General features: G+C 41.0%; 1 protein-coding gene across 1 annotated transcript in view; it reads left to right on the forward strand.

Moving 5' to 3' along the window:
- mecp2 (methyl CpG binding protein 2) overlaps window positions 1-22,273 on the forward strand; it is a 24,798-nt gene extending 2,525 nt beyond the window's left edge. The window contains exons 2-6 of the mRNA XM_005747993.1: window positions 15,784-15,970; window positions 16,099-16,307; window positions 16,434-16,627; window positions 16,735-16,871; window positions 19,553-22,273. Coding sequence (XP_005748050.1) covers window positions 15,784-15,970; window positions 16,099-16,307; window positions 16,434-16,627; window positions 16,735-16,871; window positions 19,553-21,973 — 3,148 coding nt within the window. The 3' untranslated portion in view covers window positions 21,974-22,273. The remainder of the gene's footprint in view (window positions 1-15,783; window positions 15,971-16,098; window positions 16,308-16,433; window positions 16,628-16,734; window positions 16,872-19,552) is intronic.
- Window positions 22,274-22,919: the final 646 nt, after the last annotated feature.

Raw genomic sequence — 22,919 nt, forward strand, 5'->3', positions numbered from 1 at the left:
TATGTATATAACATGAAGTGGTTAGGTTTGGGGCTAAAACGGTCACTGCTACTCTTAAAGCTCTGTTGTCCTGGTTGCCATGTTGATGTGTTGTTTTGTATGGATAACATACATACTGCGGACACAGAATATGAAAGACACTTTTGAAAGACACTGGTCTCATATTTGCGCTAGCACAAAAAAGTCACTCTCCGTGAACAGACAAATTTCTTTCTTGTGAATGTTTCATGCAAGTGTCCTTTTATTTTGAATTTTTTCTAAAATTATTTTTGACTATGCTGATAACTTTCTAAAACTATCCAGGAAGCTTTTACTTTGAAAATAGCACACATTAATGCATACTTTTAAATTTTCCAAAGTAATTGGAGACACATTTAAAGTGGCCTGGTAAATTTCTGTAATTAACTGGTGACTTTCTTTTTGAACACTTTAATGCTTTAGTTCAATATTCCTGTGAGTAACTGGAGTTTTTTATTTTTGAAAATTTTTATTGGGAAAATCTGACAAACTTCTGAATAAGTTTTATCTTACTTAGGACTTGGCTGTAGATGTCTGTAGTGAGAGCCTGTGGTTGTCTGGCTCTTTCTGCTTACTCTGGTCACATCAGCTGCCTGTTGAACTGTAATTCACCAATCAGGAAACGGGGCTTGAATAGGCTCTAATTGAATCAGCCAATTGGAATATTCAGTTTGAACTCACCAAATGACACCAATCTGACTAAAGCTAGACCATTTGAATCAATTAAAGACTAATTTGCTGAATCAGCATCCACACTAATTAAAATCATTCCCATTAAAACGATATACACATATTATTGGTTCAGTAATTATAGTCCAGTAATGTAATCTGTTTGTTTTTGCATAATGAGAACTTTTCCAATCTGTGCAAGAAATATAATTCATTTGTTAAAGTTGTATAATGAGAAATGCCAGTCTGGGAGTATTTCTTACTTGTGCTAATGAAATAATTTACTGACATCCATATATGTGGACCGGCTTTGTAGGATTTTATATTACTGTCATAACAAAAGAACCAGCGTGAAAGTAAAGTTCACATTCAAGATAAACTTTAAATAAATCCCGGATCAACGAAGCCTTGAATGTTCACCCACAGTAGCAGAGAAAAAAAAAAAGTCTTAAATAAAGTATTAAAATATTGAATGCGTACTTTGATGAATGAGTCACGGGATAAATACTTGAATCACTACAGTGATGGCATTTTACTCGTTGCAGCTGTAGTGCAACCAAAACTATGTGTGTCTTAAGAATTGTGTTCAGTGTTTAGGGATTTTTAGGGATTTAAGTTATTTATTTGACTTACATCTTAAATTTTACAGCTGCAGCTAATGTTTTCAAAGGAGCTCTTAAGGGGGGCCAGTGCCACCCCATGCCCTGTCTCTGGACACACCCCTGGGTCTGAAGGCCCTCCAGGAAATTCTGAGGTTATGCACTTCACTTCCTGCAGTCTGATGTTTTCTGCATCGAATTATGATGAAAAACACAGATGAATGCTTGACATCAGTTCAACTATCAGACATTCTGTGGCATTTTAAAATAAGTATTCTCAACTTTTCACATTTATTATGATCCCTGCTGAGTCAGCACACATGTTTGGATGTTTTTTGTTGTCTTTTGTGTCCAACTGTTTTCAAATGTGAGAGTGAAAGTGCAACAAGGTGATAATTTTGTCTGATTTCAGGCTGCTTTTCTGTTAGCTCTCTATATTTGGTGAGTTCACCATTTCATAGTGCTGTGTGAATGTATAGTGATTCTTTATACAGCCTATTTATGCACTTGAAGTATCTCAAAATAACAACCAGTGTTAGATGTTCATGGTGTAATTACTAATTTAAGGAAAATACTGCTGTATGATATAGGGCTGGGCCATATTATACCTTTCACGGTAATACCAGTACAATTTTAGGCAATGTTAAAAAAATGAAATATCACGATAGAATATGGGTAAAACACGCATGCGCAGTGCCTTTGTTTTCATACGCACATTGTACAAAAAACATGGCGGCAGCGGAGAATGAGAAGGGCGAAAGCGGATCGTTGAGTGAAACAGATGAACCAGAATTGGTTTGTAACTAGCATGGTGACAAGACGCTGACTCAACAAACAATCGGCGTAGCTTTAAATAGCTGCACGCCTTATGACAAAAGCAGCAAACACTAGGGGGAACTAACTAATGAACTAAACTAATATGCTGCTTGTTTAGGTGAAAATAAATTGATGGGGTTTTTTGCACTAATAAAGTTGTGGTATCGTCAGTTATATCGTTATCGCAAATTTTCAAATATATATCGTGATAAATATTTTTGGCCATATTTTCCTGCCCTAGTATGATATAATTTATGACAGAAATACACCTGGATATATATTAATCTAGCTAATGTTGATCTGTCATGTTGTGACAGCATAATTAAAATGACCAGAGCAACTTTTGATACAGGGAGTAAGAAGAATGAATCAGTGGATAATTTCAGACACAACCTGTGGGTCACTCCATGTCAGTTTACCAGGTGCCTCCCACCTGACCATCTCAGAGATTCCTGAAGAAGTTCCAGTGGAAATATTCATGTCTTAATAGGAGTTATGCAACATTCCCAACCACTACTGTATTAGTTTTCTCAAAAGCAAAAACAAAAAACAACAACAACAACAAAAAAAAACTGTTTAATGGCATATTCATAGCATATTTATAGAGACATGTCATGACATGTCTCTATAAATATGGACTCTCGGGAGTGGAGCTCAGGTTAACGTAGAAAGATTGGTTATGTGATCTCTGACAGCAGATTTGGAGGCCTGTGGAAACCACAGGTTTGGAGGTAGGGGACTGATTTTAGTTCAGAGCTTCTCATATACAAGGCACATAATGTTCTTTAAATTGCTTCAAATCAGATGAATGTTTTCACAAGTATTAAAGCCTGAAAAGGAAAAAAGCAAAACCAAAAAACTCCAACGTATTTTCATTCAGCTTCAGTATGATATTCCTCAGCTATGATACCTGGTATCAAATCCAATGTAACAGTTAAACAAAGAGCAAATTTCTGTTAATATTCAAATTTAGAATTTGCTCCTAATACCATATCATCTCAACAAAATATACTGAAATTAATATATGTGTGTGTGTGTTTTAGGCCATGTCCACACTGATACGTTTTCATTTGAAAATGCATCTGTTTCTTTCCGTTTTGGCCTGTCGTTCTCACCGAGACGGCGTTTTTGGTCAAGGGAAACTGAACTTTTTGAAGACGCTCTCCAAAGTGGATAAATTTGAAAAGCCGTTTTCGCATCGCCGTGTGGACTGCCAAGATGGAGGCTTTCGAAAACGATGACGCATTTTAGTCATATGATGCAGTCATGTGAAGAATTCAACTAAGACGGCGGACGACATTGTAGAGGAGTCATTTTGTTTGCTCCTAATTTTGACAGCTCTATTAAAGGTTAATGTCAGTTTGTACATGCTCCATATAGCTCCAGATAAAACTGGGCACTTTTCCTCTGCATTTTGCTGCGACTTTTCAAAGAGCCGGAAAGTAAATATGGAAGTGACGCAAGTCAATCATCTTACGTTTCACGGATGCGCATTAACAGCCTTTTCAGTGTGGATGAAAACAATTGAAAACGATAGTGTGGACATGGAGCGTCTTTAGATGAAAATGCCGTTTTCAAATTTAACCGGATTAGTGTAGACGTAGCTTTAGTCCCCAGGTTCGTCTCGGGTGCTGGATAGTTGTCTGTGATAAGGGTAATGAATCCGAAAGTATTTGCACCTTTGAGGGTTTGATAACTTTCTTTGCCAATAAAGTTTCCTCCTCTGTTAATTTAGTTCATCTCTGAATGTGTCTTTCAACAACCTGAGCATTATAGAGGACATTGTAGGTAGGTTGGTGTCGTGTGGTGGATGGTGGTCTTCAAGTTCAGGAACAGACAACAGGTTCACATTTGGATTCCTGTCTGCTGTTCTGGCTCGATAGACAGCAGACTCAGTGAAATCACACACGCTGAATTAGGCTGGGTGATATGAGGAAAATCTAATATGATATTTTTTTGGCTATATCACAATACAATATATATATCGTGATATGTTTAAATAGCCTCCAAAAACAAATGTTATTTTTAACTATATAGTGCTTAAAATTGCACTGCTATACTCATTCAAAAGGATCATTCAATATTTTTTTCTTCTTTGAATACAAAAAATCTGAATGAATTGAAATGTTTTGTTTTAACCATTTTTTAACCATCAGTTGCACACAGAGGTTTTTCACAATGACAATACTGTGATAGTAAATCTAAAAATGACTGTAAAATATAAAAATAGTAATATAAAAAAATGTGGTGACCTCAAATTACAGAAACAAAAGTCTAGATAGTGACCATAGAAACGACTGACCAAGACCAGGTATCACAGCTGGTTTATTTAATGTTTTCTTTGGCGTGTGGGGGGACGTTGACATTCAGTGTAAAACATCCTTAATTTTGCAGTGGATGACTTTTCAATAAATAAATTTGTGGTGCTGCTATCTTTTGCAGCAATAATTTTAGGGCATGTTTTGCAAATTGATGCATTTTGTTCAACAATCTCCTTGTGAAATCCAAACGAAAGCGCGTCTTGTTCCCTTCCTCATCTGAAAATCCCGCTGTTGCCATATTTTTCCCTATCTGGTAGTATATAAACAAGCATGCTCAGTGCAGTGTGGGTAGCAAACTTTCTGGTTGGGAGGGGAGGACGAATGGTGCATTTGCAGCGTGTGGGAGAAAAAACCTCTGAATTACAGGCAGACAGCTTAATATTTCTATGTCAATTTATTCTCGATGTTTACGATAAAGCCATTTTAGCCATTGTACGTGAAAAAACTCGCGATACACCGAGTATATTCGATACATCGCCCATCCCTTCTCTGAATGTCCTTGGAGCTGGCTGATTCTGGTTTCGTATGCCTGTTGAAAAGTCAGTAGGTAGGAGCTGTGTAATACTACTTTAGATTCTTGGAAGAAATACTACCTTTTTTTAAAAATATGCGCACTGTTGGACAAGGGATGATATTAGTTGTTCGTAAAAAAAGGTAAAACACTGGCTGTATGAAACGACTCTAAATTCTAGCAATAAAATAGAACATAATCTAGAGTAATGGACTGATATTGAAAACCAGACCTTATTTAGCCTAAATGCTCGATAAAACCACACTGTATGTGATGACTTTCATTCCATGACTTGTCCGGTCAGCTTTTACTTCGGCCTTCGCTTTTGCCATATGTCATCCAGCCGGTTCTTTTTTGACTCTTGTTATTTTAGCCTATTTGCATTATCTGGACTCAGCATGGTGTCATGTGACGTGTTGACACTCCATTTCCACATACCTCCATACACCTTGCCTCCATTGCCTTTCAAACAGCCTGGTTGCCTCTGGTCCAGATATAGTGCTGTTTTGAAGTGTTGGCATCATGTCAGCATTAACAAACTATTCCCACCAACTGACTGCTGAAGGAACATCCTCGGTCTAGCTGAAGTCGTATGATGGGTAGCTTTTCCCATGCTTTTTCCCTTTTCATTAGGCAGTGGCCTGTCTGCACTGGTGGTTTGCTCTGCATCAGAAAATGATACGTTTTTAACCGTGTCTGCCTTGTGTCTACCGAAGTTAAAATGGAAATATAAACCAAATTTAAAACTATTTGGTTGATGTCAGTTCAGAATTAACAGTAAAGTAAACTAAAAGCATCTGGCCAATTTTAAGAATGTGTTTATTAATGTTAAAAGGAAAAAAGAAACCTCTCAGACGTACATCAGAGTTACCTTTGTAAGCATTTCTGAGCACTGGCTTGAACCAGCAAGAGCAATTGTTAATTTAGGTGCAATTTGTCATTAAACTCACATCTTCCTATTTTCATAGACTAAGAAAAAGATAGTTACCAATGCCTAGTCTCTGCCAGTGCAACACAAAGTGCAATATTTAAGTTAGGTAATGTATTTTACTTTTTTAAACCTAAAAAGACTCTGAAGGGGTTAGTGAAAATATGTATAAAAATTATTTATTTATTTTTTTTACCTTTTGTTGTTCAGCTGATATCCGTCTACTTATGTTCACTACAGGCTGACTCATTTATCAGTATGTAAGTGAGGTTAACCAACATTCATTCCAGCTTCTATCAAAAATACCACAGCCTTACTGAGAATAATAATGATGATACTCATTTTAATTGTAAGGATCACAGAGTGTTTCACAGTTTGGATAGAAACAAGACATTTGAGAGTTTTCAGCATACAGTTCATGTAAACAAATATTCATGTTTTTATTAGGGCTGAACGATTATGGAAAATAATCTAATTGCGATTTTTTGCCCCAATATTGCGATTGCGATGCGATTATTTTTTAAGGTCTTTGTCTTCTGTATTATTAAACAAAGACAAGCAATACATCATATAGTATGGCCAATACTATATTACATTAATTTTAAACTGTTCTTTCCTGGAAGACAGACCTCTGTTATGATGACATGAGGTGATGCATGAATTGATGACTGACATTTTTATTTAACTTCTTCAATCACAACAGTATATTTGAACATACACAATAGTTTATTTTTAGCTTACAAACATCTGAGCATAAAGTGCTGACAAGGAACCCTGGTGTAAACATTAAAATGAAAGTCAGTGCAATGTGCAGATTGCAGAAATATACATAAAAAAAAATCAGTGGCTTTACCACACTCAGTTTTTCGACATCTGTGAACTACTAGACAGTCATTCAATTAAAAAAGAATATTAAATAAATAAAACTAATAAATAAAAAATACACGCATCTTACTGATCTCTGCAGTCAGTAACATTACACATAAAGTGCAAACATAATAGCAATTGTATAAACACACACACAGTCCAATTTCACGCCTTTAAATTTTAAAGGCGTGAAATTGGACGGTAATCAGAAGGCTAGTTCTGATTAGCGTCACCGCTGTCTCGGTGGAGTTTAATAAACTCGGCCGTCTGCTTCTTGCTATCTAAAATATAACCAGACACTGGTGTAAATTCTCGACTGTCTCATACTTCTGTTTAATAAGTTTTCTGTTTGACGTTTAGTCAGCTGTGTGAAAACCAAGGAGGAACCCACCCGGGGGATTAATAAAGTTTTATTTTATCTAATCTAATAACTTTAATCTCAGCCAAACCGATTTACTCACGAACAAACAAAACACTGAAAAAAGCCCAACAATAACATTTTTAGGTTGTCTAAGTGACTTATATATTACGTTTAACCCGAGCAGCGAAACTCCGCGGTGATCTGAAAATGATGTGCCGGGAGTTGTGCCGTTCTCGGCCGCATCAGTAACCCTCGAGCTCCCGGCTAGCTGTCGAGCTGGTGGGTAGCAGACGCCTCTGAAAACGTCGAAGCACTTTTGCAAATATGGGATATCTTGATAAACCGAGCAGATATTTGATGTTTACACAGCTACTTTCTCGCCTGAAAATATGTTAAAAGTTTATTTTGTGACCCAGAAAGATTAGTATGAGTAATTTTAAAACTTAGTAGCGGCCACCATTGCTGGAAACTGGAGTTTGGCTGGGCCGCGCTATGAATTCTGGGATATGGTAGTAATTTGGACAGCCTTCGGTGCGTCGCTGTGACGTAATCGGTCTACAAATGCGGCCTCAGGAGGATGCAGCCCATGAATTTGGACATGTCCAGAGTATAATCGCAGCCTTTGCGGTTAGAAAATTGCACTTGATCATGTCGCGATATTATCGCAAATGCGATATATCGTTCAGCCCTAGTTTTTATACAAGTAATTCAAGTAAAATGTGAGTCTTAGCAACATATATAAAGTTAGTAGGGGTAATCCTAGATGCAGGCTAGTGCAGTTCAGTGACGTGACATAATAACCACTGCAAAAAATATGCAAGACTAAATTTAAAAGACTCAACATCAAATAAATACATTTAAAATGGTCTTTAAGGAGAATAAGGGGATCAGATTTTAAAACCTAGTGTCATCGCTATTCACCAATCACAGGGTAGAACAGGTTTTTCTGATGACGGTTTAACTTTTTATCAGGTTATTTTTATTTAGTTTTTTATGTTTCTGAGTTTGTAAACAATAGCCGTTGGATGGAAGAGGACATCTTGGCTTGGATATCCTCCAGCTAAACTGGGGGACCTAAAATATTGGCCTCCAGGGGTTAAGTCAGCAGACTAGCAGATGGATTCCCAGATTGCCCAAAGGGACCTAGAGAACTACTTGGTCCAAAAGCGCTTTTTGTTTTTTGTGTTTACATCGCAGCCTGAAGCCCCATGAAGATCAGACTAATCAGTCAGCTGCTCAGACTTGTCTGTCACATCTGAACTGAGCTTTTGGAGAAACTCTTCCAGCTTCAACACATTAGGATGTGAAATATTAAAGTTCTGATGGTGCTTATAGGTTCTTTGTTGTTGGAAATTAGAAAAGTGTGATTGAGAATTAATGGGAGTTGGATGCTGTGGAGGAGCTATAAGGCAAACGAGGAGATGAGGAAGGCCAAACAAGAGGGTTATTGATGTGAAAGAAGACATGCAGGTGGTTGGTGAGACAAAGGAAGAAGCAGAGGAAAGGAAGTGGTAGAATGACAGGAAGACCAAAAAAGATTAGTTTTAAGATTACTCTTGCCTCATCATGGTCTTCGTGGTATCCATTCATTTATAGTTTTCTTCTGCTGTTATTGTCTTCCTGTACCTCCCCCACCTTCTCTCATTACCCAGTTAATACTTTAACACAGTCTCCTAACAGTTTGTGAAATACTTTTGACTTCTATTGATTTGTGTGGTCTAATATGTACTGATTTATGTCCATGGTTGTTGAATCTCGGCTATTACAGTTTGTGTTGCTTTCAGAATAGGACTAAGCATTTGACCACTGAAACAGTACCAAAACAAAGGTTTCACCAAAGTGTTTTTTCAACCTCTCTAGACGTTCTAAAAAAGAAAAGTTGCCATTATAAACACTGTGCATTTTATATCCTTATATCAAATAACAATATCAAACGTTTGACCTCTTGCTCTTATCTTACTGAGGTGACTGTTAGCCACTTACGCAGTAACCGATTTTAAAATGCTGACATTGTGATAGCCTGCGCATGTTAAGTTCACCATGCAGCAACTGAGTCAGAATTTTCACATGACGGTTTGACAACCTTTAATGTAAAGTTGTTTACATGAAAAAAATAAGAGGTGTTGATAATACTGGTCTGTGTATGAGAGGTCACTGTGTGGCTTTACTAACCAAATTAGTTGTCAGTCAAGTGTAGTGTTAAAAATAGACACATGCCTTTAACTTCTTTATTGCAGTGTCGTGACTATCACAACTGTTCAACCTATGGTTTTTGACCAGGGAGACACTGTTGCTGTTTGTCTTTAGTGTTCATGTTTCTGTTGTTCATCTTTCTTCCCCTGAAGGGAGGGACTGTGCAATAGGTTCCATTTGTCTGTCTGTGTGTCTGTTAGCAGTCTAGCATCCAGTTTTCAAGATATCATTTTCAAATTTTGTGTGACAGTAGATATCAATAACAGCTCGAGCTGATTTTATTTTGGTGTGCCTCAGGTCAAGGCCTGGGTAAAAACTTTATTTTACCCTCAATTTTTTTATGGATTGTCTTCAAACTTCACAACAGTATACTAGGCGTTGGGGAACATGAGTACCTAGTACCTAGGCTAAGTATTTGACCCAGGTCAAAGTTTACCTTGGAAAAAAAATTAAAGAAACCATATCGAGTAATATATCATATGAAAGGGGATAGTAAGAGCTGTACAACACCCTTTTAATAGAGTTAAGCTCTGTGAGTGCTCATGTTGTTACTTCCTGTTTTATATTGAAGGGTCAATTTTTCCCAGGTGTCTCATCGGCTTCCTTCCCACTTTTGCTGTTTTCCCTCCTTTCTACTTGCCTTCACCTGGTAGTTTCACCTGTTTGTTGCTCAGTTGTATTGTATTCTACACACTGAGGTTGACCTCCCCTTTGTCAGATTGTCTGTGTCTTTCTTCCTCATGCTCCTCTTTGTGGATATTTGTTGGACTTTTACTCACTTGACTTTCAGTATTTTGGGATTTTCTTGGCTTGGCCTTTTTGGATGGTGTTCTGTTGTTTACCTACCTGTGCTTCCTGTGCTTTGTTCCTCTCTCCAGCAAATCCTTACTATATTTTTTCGGACCATAAGGCGCACCGGATTATAAAGCGCATTAAGTGTAACTAAACAGTATGAGAAGTCAAACTTGACTCAACTCATTCTTCTTGCTTCCTCCACTTCCGTACCATTGATTCATTAATGTTGAATTCTCTTGCAGCTGCTTTATTCCCATGTTGTTGCAGTATATTAATGACTAATATTGTGGATGGATTATCTCAGTTGTTCTCCTGACTGAAGTTTGGTCCGTTTATAGCATCCTGCCTTGGGATTGCATTTGTTCCTAACCATCAGGAACCCTCACGTTAACTTTTATCAAGTGGGAAAAAGTTAGGTTTTGTCCTCCAGCTTCACTGTTTATATTATGCTAACATAGCTGTGTCGCTATATCCCACGTCATTATTGCACATCATTTTATCCCAGCTAGCCCAACTTCAGTAACCCTACAAACGTCACTGCTGTTTAGTTTTCTGTCTTCATTTATGCTGAAAGTGGTAGCAGAGCTGAACATCTTAATTCTTTCAGAAATCTCTCAGTCAGAACATGCTATATCATTTTTAGGTGGAAACTAGCGAGCTAACTTCCTGCTAACTTCTAACTCCGTTAAATTTAATAAATTCTGTTTTCACGGATGCCTGGATGTTAAACTTAATTGTTACACCTGGTAAAGCAGCAACACTGATCATTTCATTAAAGATGAAAGAATTTAGACAGTTTTAACTCTGTGACGCTGCAGTGTTCGTTTGACTTTGGGACCTGAAGCAGACGGAGTTTTTGGACCCAGATTACTCCGCGAAGCTCCTGACTACCTGATCCAACAATCCATCAAGCGGTGCGGCTTCATAGCTTAGCAAAGTGGTACTAAAACATTTTTTGACAGATTTTTGAGCGCCGTGTACCACATAAAATCGATTGGAGGTCAGTAAGCACAACCAGAATTCATATATAAGGCGCACCGGATTATCAGGCGCACTGTGGATTTTTAAGAAAATTAAAGGATTTTAAGTGTGCCTTATTGTGCGGAAAATACGGCATATATAGTTTACATCCGTCTCCTCATAAGTTAACACATGAATGTATAGACTTTGTGAACTATAAGTTTGGGTGTGCTGCAGATAATGAATCAGATAAGCTTGTACATAAATGTGATTGAAATCTGAATGTCTAATGCACCCAAACACAACACACAGATACTTTAATATTTTATTTATATATAAATCTGTTTTTATAACATGCAGGTTTTATTTTATAGCCAGCAAAGACAAAGTAGTTGGTGTTACACAGATTTATCTCGTTCCAGCAATTAACATTCAGAAACAGAACAATTGCACCCATCTGTACACATGTGTCAGGTTAAAGCAGAAGAGAAGGAGAATATGAAAAAGAGGAAGTGCTCGTGAATGCAGCCAATTTAAGACAAGAATTTTCTATTACAGATTTCAATGTTTCAAAACCACCTCAGAGCTTTTGTTTTCATGCATTCAGAAGCAATGTTTATTCATTTTATGAACTGAAGTTTTTAAATGACTGATTTAAAGTTTAAGAAAACACAGGCATTCTGTTGGGTCTGACATTTTCAGTCTCAATGTGACATTTAACTGGAAATGTGAAGTAAACACCGGTCCGAGTCGTCTTCAGCCCTCATGCTGCTGAAATAATCATTTAACACATAAATATTAATGAGAAATTCTGATTAGTCTTTTAATCAGAAGAGAGCTATCTATCCTCTGCTGTCAGTTCCACCAGTGACTCTGATTTTGGTGTCTTCTGGTTTCTGTCAGAGTTTATTTAGTAAGGTTAATCTTGTTCCAGCTGTCAGACTTATGATGAGAAACAGCCTCTGCTCCCCGTTAGAAAAACAGGAAATTCAACATCGTTTTTGCACCAAATAAAGATGGTCGGTCAAAGCAAGATAAAAACCATCACAGTTTCATATAACTTTAAAAACTAATTTGGTGTACTGAGGGAATGAAAAACTGATTAATCTGCACTGAGCAGCTGATCCAAAGCTTTCTTAGATAAAGTAGTTGTATTCAGCTGAGCAAAGGACACAAACTACATCGAAACTTGTTAAGTTCAAGAAGCATCAGGGGGAAATGCACCGCTCATGCTTATCTAATCTAACATTAGATGTGTATCTCTTTTTGTTACAAAGCTGCTGCAGTGGGTAAAAAACACCACAGTGACCTACAGTAACTTAAAGACGAACCATAGCGTGAGTTGAAGACTTCCTGTTGGTGCGTTCAGGGGTAGTCAGTCACTGTAACTCAGCACTTCCTGCAATTGCTTCACAATCCTGTCTTTAAGTGATGACGTGATGAGTCCTGCTTCCGGGCCCAAACCACTCTGTGTTTAATAAGGCTGTTGTGTTTTTAACAGGTTTTAATGCTTTGCATTTTGTTCTATTTAATCTACAAGCCCCTAAAAACAGTCAGTGATCACTGTCGGCCTCTCTTGGTTTCTATTATCCTTATTATTTTAAAGCTCAGTTTTTAACACACCTCAGTTTTGTGTAAGATGTATCTACAGCCCAGCCCATGCAGCAGTATATTAATGACTAACCTCGTATTGTGGATGGATTATCTCAGTTGTTCTTCTGACTGAAGTTTGGTCCGTTTATAGCATCCTGCCATGCGATTACAATAACAAATTTCCCACGTGTGGGACTAATACAGGTTATCTTAATTGCATTTGTCCCTGACCATCAGGAACCCTCACGTTAACTTTAATCGAGTGAAAAAGTTAGTTTTTGTCCTCCAGCTTCACTGTTTATATTATGCTAAAATAGCTTTGTTGCTAGTGATCACGTAGCACGCCATTTTATCCCAGCTAGTCCAACTTCAGTAACCCTATAAACATCACTGCTGTTTAGTTTTCTGTCTTCATTTATGTCGGAAGTGATAGCAGAGCTGTACGTCTTAATTTGTTTCAGAAATCCCTCAGTCACAACATGCTGTATTGTATTTAGATGGAAACTAGCGAGCTTACTCCCTGCTAACTTCTAACTCCGTTAAATTTTATAAAAAAATTTTCATGGATGCCTGGATGTTAAACTTAATTGTTACACCTGGTAGAGCAGCCACACTGATCATTTTATTACAGGTGGACATATTTAGACACTTTTTCGACTCTCAGTGATGCCGCAGTGTTCGTTTGACTTTGGGACCTACAGCGTAGTTTGGGACCAGGCACGGCTAATGACGTCCGACTTAAAGACCGGATAAGAGCACCAGGCTGCTTGAGCTGATAAACTCACTATGAGGTCCACACACAAAGGCAGGGAGTTTTACCATCCATCCATCACCAAAAAAAAGGTCTGTACCCCATTTAGCTCCACTGTTAACATGGGCTTTATTTCTGGAAAGGTCCGAAATCTGATATTGATCCAATCAATCACATACATGGTTTATAGTGTAATATCCCAACATTCACTACATACAGTTGCAGGAAAAAGTTTGTAAATCCTTTAGAATTTGCTTTATTCTGCATAAATACAGAATAAGTCTTAAAAGTAATAAAAATGTTATAATGTATAATGTTGGGTGCCCACTTTTTCCTTTTCAGTGATTGATGGAAGTAGCCACCATGACATGTGTCACAGATGTTGGACTCTATATTAACATTTAGGCGATCGCATGCTTGCTTTTGTAATCTACAAACACCAGTCAGATTTAGCAAACAGACAAAGGATTATGGAGAGGGAGTCACAGCGTCTCACCAGCTTTAGCTTTAGCAAATAGAAGACCAAATCACCAATAGCCAAATAAAGGCATTAGAGAGCATTTGTAGCTGTCTGCAAGATAAGTGCTGCACAGGGACGTCTACAAAGTGCTACACAATCAGAACTAGGAGTAAAGGTCAGGCAAGGTACTATATAAGTAAGATTTCACAAACCGTACATAGAAGATGGACGTAGTCACCTTGCTACCCATTGGTTTCAGGTTCTTCATTTAAAGGCATTAAATGAAGCGTTAGCATTTTGGCAGCTATAGTGTGGCAGCTATAGTGTGTGTATAGCAAGTAGTGACAATATTTGGATTAGCGGGTGCTGCTGGTAAAGATATCCACTGAAGCCAAAGCTTTTTAACATTAGAGTCTATGAAGATTGTCTCACTTTTAGAATCAGCCTCAATTGGCCATTAGAGGAAGTGGAGGTTTTGGCACTTCATTTTTAGCCTCGGTGATTGCTGCTTGGTTTCCTTGCTACAGGCCTTCTCACAACATTTATGTTGGACATTGTTAAACCATTATCTTTAGTCTTCATTGAACATTATTAGGTGGAATGACTTGTGAGTTTTAGGGTGTCGTGTTGTATCTTGACCCATTTTCTTTTAAGGAACAGTCTGTGGACAGATGCCCTGACATACATAATTTGCTGGAATTAATCAGAATTTATTCCTAAATCAATCACCACAACCTGTCCTCCATGGATGTGGCAAACACATAACACTTCTTATTTAACTACTTTTTGCTCAGCCAAAATTGCAACAGCTTATTAATGGTCCAGGGTCAGGTCTTGTTAACCATTTATGCAAAGAACGTAATACAGTGAGAATCACTGACAGTGATCTACTTCAAGAAGGTCCTGCTTTAAATTTTATGAAGTCTGTCAGAGCTTTGTATTGGCGGTTAGAAAAATGGCACGTAATTTGCCTTCATGCAGCTTTTACATGGTTCAAACTCAAATATCAGGTCTGAAGGGTCTTTGGAGTTAAATGTTCTGCAAACATTTGATGGGAGTGAAGTAGGGCTGCCACGATTAGTTGACTAGTCACGATTACGTCGACTATTAAAATTGTCAACGACTAATTTAATAGTCGATGCGTCGTTTGAAGCTTTGTAAGATTTCGAAAGACGCAGGAATAAATAGTAAGATAACGGACTGAAACAGAAGAACAGCACTGCATGTCCAGGGATGCCAGCTGCCGTTAAACGCCAAAGAAGAAGAAGTAGTGTCCGGGTTTCATAGCTGTGTCCAAATTTAGCGGCCGCATCCTTCGGAGGCTGCATTTGTAGGTCAATTACGTTACAGGGACGTGGCACGCCTGTCCAAATTCGAAGACTCCCCCAAACGCGGCCAAAAAATGCATTCTTCATTTCCCCAGATTTGAAGGATGGGTCGGGTGTATCCATCGTGGCCCAACCTATCCCAAAATTCATAGCGCGGCCCAGTCAATTCCAGTTTCCAACAATGGCGGCAGCTACTTAGTTTATCAAGACATCACATATTTGCAAAAGTGCTCCAATGTTTTCGGAGACGTCTATTACCCACCAGCTCGATAGCTAGCCAGGGTTCAAGGCTCACTAGAGCCGGCAAGAACAGTGAACTGACAGATGCTGCTGGTGCAATAAGCTGTACGTTTTACGTCCAATGGATGCATTATCTGATTAGTCGACTAATTGCAAAAATAATCGGTGACTAGTCGACTATCAAAATAATCGTTTGTGGCAGCCCTAGAGTGAAGCTAAAGGAAGCCTAACGTGTTCTTACTGATTCAGTCAAACACTGATCTGAAAGTGTTCTATGTGGATGAACTTATATTTATAAAGTTATTTGGATTCTTGCAGTTAACAGGTTGTGGTCATAATGTCAACAGTATGATTTTCTCTCTTTTTTGTGCAGGGAGGAGGGGCAAGAAGGTGATGAAGGACCTATTGAACCCCAGCCTCCAAGGAAGGAAAAAGACAGGTCCAAGACCAAGAAACCCCGCAGGGAACGTCGTCATGCTGAGCGGGGGACGGAGACCATGGCCTCAGCTTCAACCTCAACAGCACAGCAGCCACAGACAGGGTTGGAGCAACAGACCCAGGTAAAGACTGCATTAGAAGTTAGTAGAAACAGTGGAATCGTGGAGGGACAAATTTCATCACCTGCTGAACATCATGACACATTTTGCTCAGGATGAAGGACAAGTTTTTGCTCACCTTTTCCTTGCAGATGTCAGAGCCAGTGGCCGGTCCCTCAGAGCCAGGGTCAGAGTCTGCAGGTGGTAGCGAGTCTGCCGGATCTTCCAGGCAGCGGCGCTCCATCATTCGGGACCGAGGGCCGCTGTATGATGACCCATCTCTGCCCGAAGGCTGGACCCGCAAACTGAAACAGAGAAAGTCTGGACGCTCTGCTGGGAAGTTTGATGTCTACCTAATCAAGTAAGCCATGCCCTGAGCCACCCTGACAGTGTGCTCGTTTTCCAGGATGTAGAGGAGTAAAACCCCCAAATGAACATTTGTGATGCTTTTTTTTTTTGCTTTTTTTTTTTTTTTTTTGCTGTTTAGCTCGGAGGGGAAAGCGTTTCGTTCCAAGGTGGAGCTTATTGCCTACTTCCAAAAGGTTGGTGACACAACAACCGACCCTAATGATTTTGACTTTACTGTTACTGGGCGTGGGAGCCCCTCCCGCCGTGAGAAGCGCCCACCCAAGAAACCAAAGGTGGTGAAACCATCGGGGCGTGGTCGTGGGAGGCCCAAAGGTACTAAAAGATGTGATTCTAGAAGTTATACTGGAAAGCTGTTCCTGAGTATTTCTATTTGAGTATTTATTTTTTCTGTAATTGTGTATCTATTTGTGTTTTTGTAGGCAGTGGGAAGATGAGGCAGGCTACAGAAGGAGTGGCAATGAAACGTGTGGTTGAGAAAACTCCGGGCAAACTGCTGGTCAAGATGCCCTTCGGCAAAGCAGAGACCTCCACTGGCACCACGACCACCACCTCAAAGGTATGGTTGCTCTGTCGTTTAGTCGTTCGTACATTTTCGAGAAGCACAGTGTTGAGATTGTCGCAGTAAGCTGAATAACTCAAACATGCATTTCCTAAGCAACTTTCCTCATTTCTTCTGTCCAGGAAAGCTAACAGAAATATGCTTCAAGGAGAAAATATGCATCTCTCCAAAACTGATGTTCACACGTATAAACATAATCATTTAAAGATATTTTGATTAAAATGATCACACCTCTACACCATAACGTCATCCAATGAATCACCACTTTGTTGAGGTTGATTAACTTGTGTTTTTCAGTAACCTTCAAAGCAGCTCTTGAGAGTCAAACTGGTCCCCCTTTGACCTACAGGTGTAATGTAAAGAGCATCCTATATCAGGCAAGACAGGAAAGACTGAAGACCCAACTCCCAACCAGTAACATTGGGTCATGCTGTCCTGCCATTCTGGCTCACTACCTTCAAGGATAGTTGAGGCGTCCTGTAATTTTTACCCCTCAGCTGTGAAAGGCTGATGGGTACTGCCTAGGGCTGCCACAAACGATTATTTTGATAGTCGACTAGTCACCGATTATTTTTGCGATTAGTTGACTAATCAGATCATCATCCATTGGACGTAAAACGTACAGTTTATTGCACCAGCATGCATCTGCTCTTATATAACTATCATTAGCTTACAGCTTTAAGTCTTTAAGGTCTGTGCTAACTAAAAATAAATACAAGATGATAGTTTATTAAATTTTAATGAAATTTGCAGATTGTTTCAGTGGAGTTTAATAAACTCCTTGCTATCTAAAATATAACGGGACACCAGAGTAAATTCTCCAGCATCTCACACTTCTGATAATCAGTTGTCTGCTTGACGTTTATTCAGCTGTGTAAAAACTATAACTTTAATCTCAGCCAAACCGATTTACTCAGGAACTAATAAAATACTGAAAAAAGCCAAACAATAACATTTTTAAGTTATCTAAGTGACTTATATATCATGTTTAACCTGAGTAGCGAAAGACGGCGGTGGGTTTGAAAACGATTTGCTGGGAGTCCGGTGTTCTGACGGGCTCTAGTGAGCCTAGCCCCCGGCTAGCTATCAAGCTGGTGGGTAACAGACGCCTCCGAAAACGTCGGAGCGCTTTTGAAAGTATGTGGTGTCCTGATAAACTGAGCAGATATTTGAGGTTTACACAGCTACATTCTCGCCTGAAAATATGTTAACCGTTTATTTTGTGACCCATAAAGAATAATAAGAGTAATATTAAAACTAACTAGCTGCCGCCATTGTTGGAAACTGAGCTGGGTTTAACGGCAGCTGGCATCCTTGTACATGCAGTGCTGCCATCTCCTGTTTCAGTCCGTTATTACACTCTTAAATCCTACTACTTATTCCTGCATCTTTTGTGATCTTACAAAGCTTCAAACGACGCGTCGACGATTTTGATAGTCGACGTAATCGTGACTAGTCGACTAATCGTGGCAGCCCTAGTACTGCCGTCATTTTGCCGGGCGGGTGGGCAGCATGAACACCAAAGTTTGTGAGTGTGATAACTCGAGAACAAGGCAACATGGGATTTTGAAATTGATACCATAGCTGCCTGTACATTGGACAAGTTCAAATCTCAGTGATCTTGACTTCAAGGTCAAGGTCAAGTGTTCTTAAAATCTTGTGAGTTCAATAATTCAAGATGGAAATAATATAGGATTTTCAAATTGAGACCATAGGTGTATCTACTTGGAATCTGAGGGGTAGTGCTGGTGGCAGCTTGTATTTTTTTCTTCATTTTGTGCGTGACAGCAAATAAAGGCAACCCAAGGTTTTACCTTGATCAACTTTAGCCTGCAAATAACTATTTAGAGATAGTTAAATCATGTTACAGGAAATGAAAGATTGTAAATCCTCATTTGTAGCAAAGTTAGAGACATGGCTAAGGATCCTGTGTGTGTCTCCAGTTCCATCTTTACAAAGACCTTCTGAATATCCCAGTGAAAAGAATGGGAAGGGAATTCATGGAAGACTTTGTTTACCTTCGTAGAGTTGTGTCCTGAAGATGGGCAAAACAGCTAACATACACTGAAATAAGGTCTTAAGCAATTGATCAACACAAGAGATCCACAAATCATCTGGAAGGTAGAAAAGACTTTCATTAGGAGTTTAAAATAAAAAACTTATCTTGACTGGCAGTAGTCCTGCCAAGAATGTCTTGAGAGTGGATACTGAGGACTTGGCTGTGCACTAGTGTTTATGATTTTCATGGTTCGAAACTTAAGGCTCTACCTGGAGAAGATCCTCACAAACAGAGGTAAATGATGAGTAAAGTAGATAGACTGTAGTATGTGGTTGCAGTAAGTATGGTTAGTGTTTTCATCCATCTATTATCTGCTTTTTATTTGGACCTGGATCTTGGTGGAAGCAGTCTAAACAGATATGCCTAGATCTCTCTCTCCTCAGCCAGCTCTTCAAGGGGGACACCAAGGTGTTCCAAAGCTAGCTGAGTGACATGATCTCTCCAGCATGTTTATTGCCTACCCTGGAGTCCCTACTATTTGGATATTTCCAAAACAACTCACCTAGGAGGCATCCAGGAAGCAGTCTAGTCAGTGCTTTAAAATCTTAAATATGTTTTTATAATTCCCGCAACAATGCTAATGCAGGTTTTTCCTGTTGATCTGGCAATTCCCCTGCAGGTGGTGTCTCCTGCCTTGGTGACCAAGTCCCGCCCTGGCAGAAAGAGGAAATCAGAACAAGAACTTCCGCCTCCACCACAGACTGCCCCCAAGAAACGGGGCAGGAAACCAGCGTCAGCCTCCACAGCAGCATCAGTCGCCACAGCATCCACCTCCGCTGCATCAGCCTCTGGTAGCTCAACAGCAGGAAGTTACGCTGCAGCTGCCATCTTGGCTGCTGAGGCCAAACGGAGAGCAGCTAAGGAGTCTTCCACCAAACCTGTTGTCCAGGAAACAGCTCTGCCAATCAAAAAACGTAAAACGAGAGAGACAGTGGAGGAAAGGGAGAGTGTGCAGACTCCAATGGCTACAACAACAGAGACTGGAAAGTCAACAGCGGCCGAGGAGGAGAGCAGTACAATGGCAGGAGGTCCAAGCTCAGAGCCTGAGCCCGCCCCCTCTGAGCAGAGCCAGTCACAATCACAGAAGCAGCCTTCTGCTTCAGATGACAGCCAACCACATGGACACAAGACACATAAAGGGCGGAAGCACAAGGACAAATCAGGAGAGGCAACAGGTGATGGTGTAACCAAAGGGGAAGAAGTAGGTGAAGATGTAAGCGATAAGGGAGGAGAGGGGGGATTGGGTGGAAGGGGTAGCAGTAGCAGCAGTAGCACTAGTCCGTCAAAAAGCCACAAAAGGAAGGAGCGAACACCTCACAAGCACCACCATCACCACCACCACCATCATCAGCATCGCCACCAACAATCCACTGTCTCAACATTGGATGAACCTTCTCCTCCTCCTCCACCCTCTGGACACCCAGCACCTTCTAGCCAGTCCAAGCCTGACATTGAGCCTCAGACTGTGCCTCAGCTCACCTCCCAACAGTCGCAGCACACCCAGCAAGCTCTTCCCAGACCGCAGTCCAAGTCTGCACCACAGTCCCTGCCCGAACCTCGACATCCTACCCTGCAACCACGCTACCAGCCCCAGTTTCCCCATGAGTCCCAAGCCCAGAGTCGTTACCCAGCACCCCAGTCCTCTCCTACCCGACACGGCCTGACACAACCACGCCCCCAACAGCCCCCATCCCAAACCCACAGTCAGCCTCAGGCTGCCAACCAGAAAGTTCCCTCACAACCTGTTCATTCCTCAACCCAACACCGAACCCAGCTTCAGAGTCAGCATACGCAACCTCAGTCACATCCTCCTCAGTGCCCCTCCATCCTGCACATCCATCCGCACCAAACAAGGCATCCACATCCACAAACTACATCCCCCACAGCACCCCAACCTCAAACCCAGTCAAGGCACCCATCTCAACTCCAAACCCAGCTCAAACAGCAATCTCAGCCCCAGCCCCGACAGTCACTTCAGCCTCAAATTCAATCCCAGGCCAGGACCCCAACTCAAGCTCAGAGTCAGTCCCAATCCAGGCCTCCAGCCCAACCTCAGTCTCAGTTGCAGCCCAGAACCTCGGGCCAAACGCAGCCTCAAACCCAATCCAGAACCCCAGTCCAGTTGCAACCCCTATCCAGGACTCCAGCCCAATCACAATCAGCACCCCAATCCAGGACCCCATCCCAAATGCCGTCGACACTCCACGCTAGGACCCCAACCCAAACTCATCCTCAACCTCAGTCCAGAAACCAAGGTCAAATGCAGCCTCAATCCCAGTCCAGGACCCTAGCCCAAATGCAGCCTCAATCCCAGCCCAGACCTCAAACCCAAATGCAGCCACAAGCCCAGTCTAGAACTTCAGCCCAACCTCAACCTCACCTGCAACCCAGACACCAAGTGCAACCACAGACAAGGCCCCCATCACAACATCAACTCCAGACTCAATACAGACCACAATCCAGTCAATCTCTCTCCCAGCCTAGGCCGCCCCAGTCCCAACCCCAGTCCCAAGCACAACCACACTTTCAGCGGATCCAACCACAGCTGCGCTCCCAGCCACACTCTCAGCTTACCAGGCCAAACGTGCAGCACCTCTCATCCAGCCGACCATCTTCCAGCCTAACCAGGACCAACCTCGTCCCTGCTCAGCAAAACCAGAGCGAACAGCCACAAGACCTGAGCACCACAAGGCCTGGCAGAGGGAGCCTGATCCCGAGCCGAGACGTCAGCGTGGAAGGGGTTAGGACAGAGGGGAGAGGGGAGCCAGCCATGCCATCCGAAAGCAGAGAGGTTTTAGGAGGAGACAGAGGATCAAACAGCACGTCGAGGCCTCCCAGCTCCATGCCTCCTGGACCTCCTGGAGTATCTGGGGCTGGTCACGTGCCTGGGGCAGATGGTAGGGCTAGGCTCCGGGCAGAGCCAGAGGCAGCAGGTGAGGGTAGGGAGCTCAGAGACATCGTCCCGCAATCTGCTGTTCCCTGTCCCAGCCGAGAAGAAACCGTAGAGTCACGGACTGCTGTCAGCGAAAGAGTCAGCTGATTGGTTGGACTGATGAACCTGCCGTCTACCAATAGCCTGACGGACTGAATCAGCACCAGGCAGAAGAGGAGTATGACTGGGATGTCCTTGTAATGGTTTTTACACCGTTTACAGATAGAAGGAAAGCGTCACACAGAGCTGGAAGGACTGTCGCAGCTTGTTCTCTGTTTGATTCTGTCTGGAGACTCTGTAAAGTTCTGGATTAGAGAACCAACCTGGCGCTGAGGGACACCTCGAGTGGAAAATGGATAGTATCTTTTTTTCTAGGAAAAACAAATGAAAAGGAAAAACCGATAAAAAGTGTGTGTGTATATATAATCAAAAGGCAGCTGTTGTGTCCCGCTAGTCTCCGTGGGGAGGGGGGGGGGGGGTAGTTTGGAACTAAAAACCAACGCTTAACAACACATTACTCTGAACGAAACGTTGCTTCCGGAATATAACCTGTTTTTTTTATTTAGTATTTTGATAGTTTATTGTTTTGTCTCTGTTATACAGCTTTAAAGTCTGATATTATTGACTGACAGTCCCTTACTCATCGCTGTGCTGCTGACTGACAGTCCCTGACTTTTAACCTGCTCTTAACTCCTCCTGTTGACTGACTGTCCCTTACTGAAACTAGTCCTCGACTGAAAGCCTCAGAGATGATGTGAGGCGGCGGTTTGCACCTTAAACTGGTTTCTCGGAAATCTCATCATTTGTTTTCGTCCCCATTTTCCATTAAGCTAACAATAAACGGAGAGGGGGCACTAATGTTTTCCATCCATTTTCAGAATGCCTCCTACAAGTAGTGAATCTAATCTGTGAGTATTTATACCCAATTCGTGACTGTACTCGGCCATGATTTTGAGTCATTCTGAATACCGTCTAAAATGTCTGAACAGTGTGAGGAGTTCTTGATTCCTCTTAGCAGAGTCAGTTGCTTGGCGAAAAAAAAAAAAAGCCTCCT

The sequence above is a fragment of the Pundamilia nyererei genome, unplaced genomic scaffold (genome assembly GCF_000239375.1).
Source record: "Pundamilia nyererei isolate P.nyererei 1_Seehausen unplaced genomic scaffold, PunNye1.0 scaffold00210, whole genome shotgun sequence".
Classification (NCBI taxonomy): Eukaryota; Metazoa; Chordata; class Actinopteri; order Cichliformes; family Cichlidae; genus Pundamilia; species Pundamilia nyererei.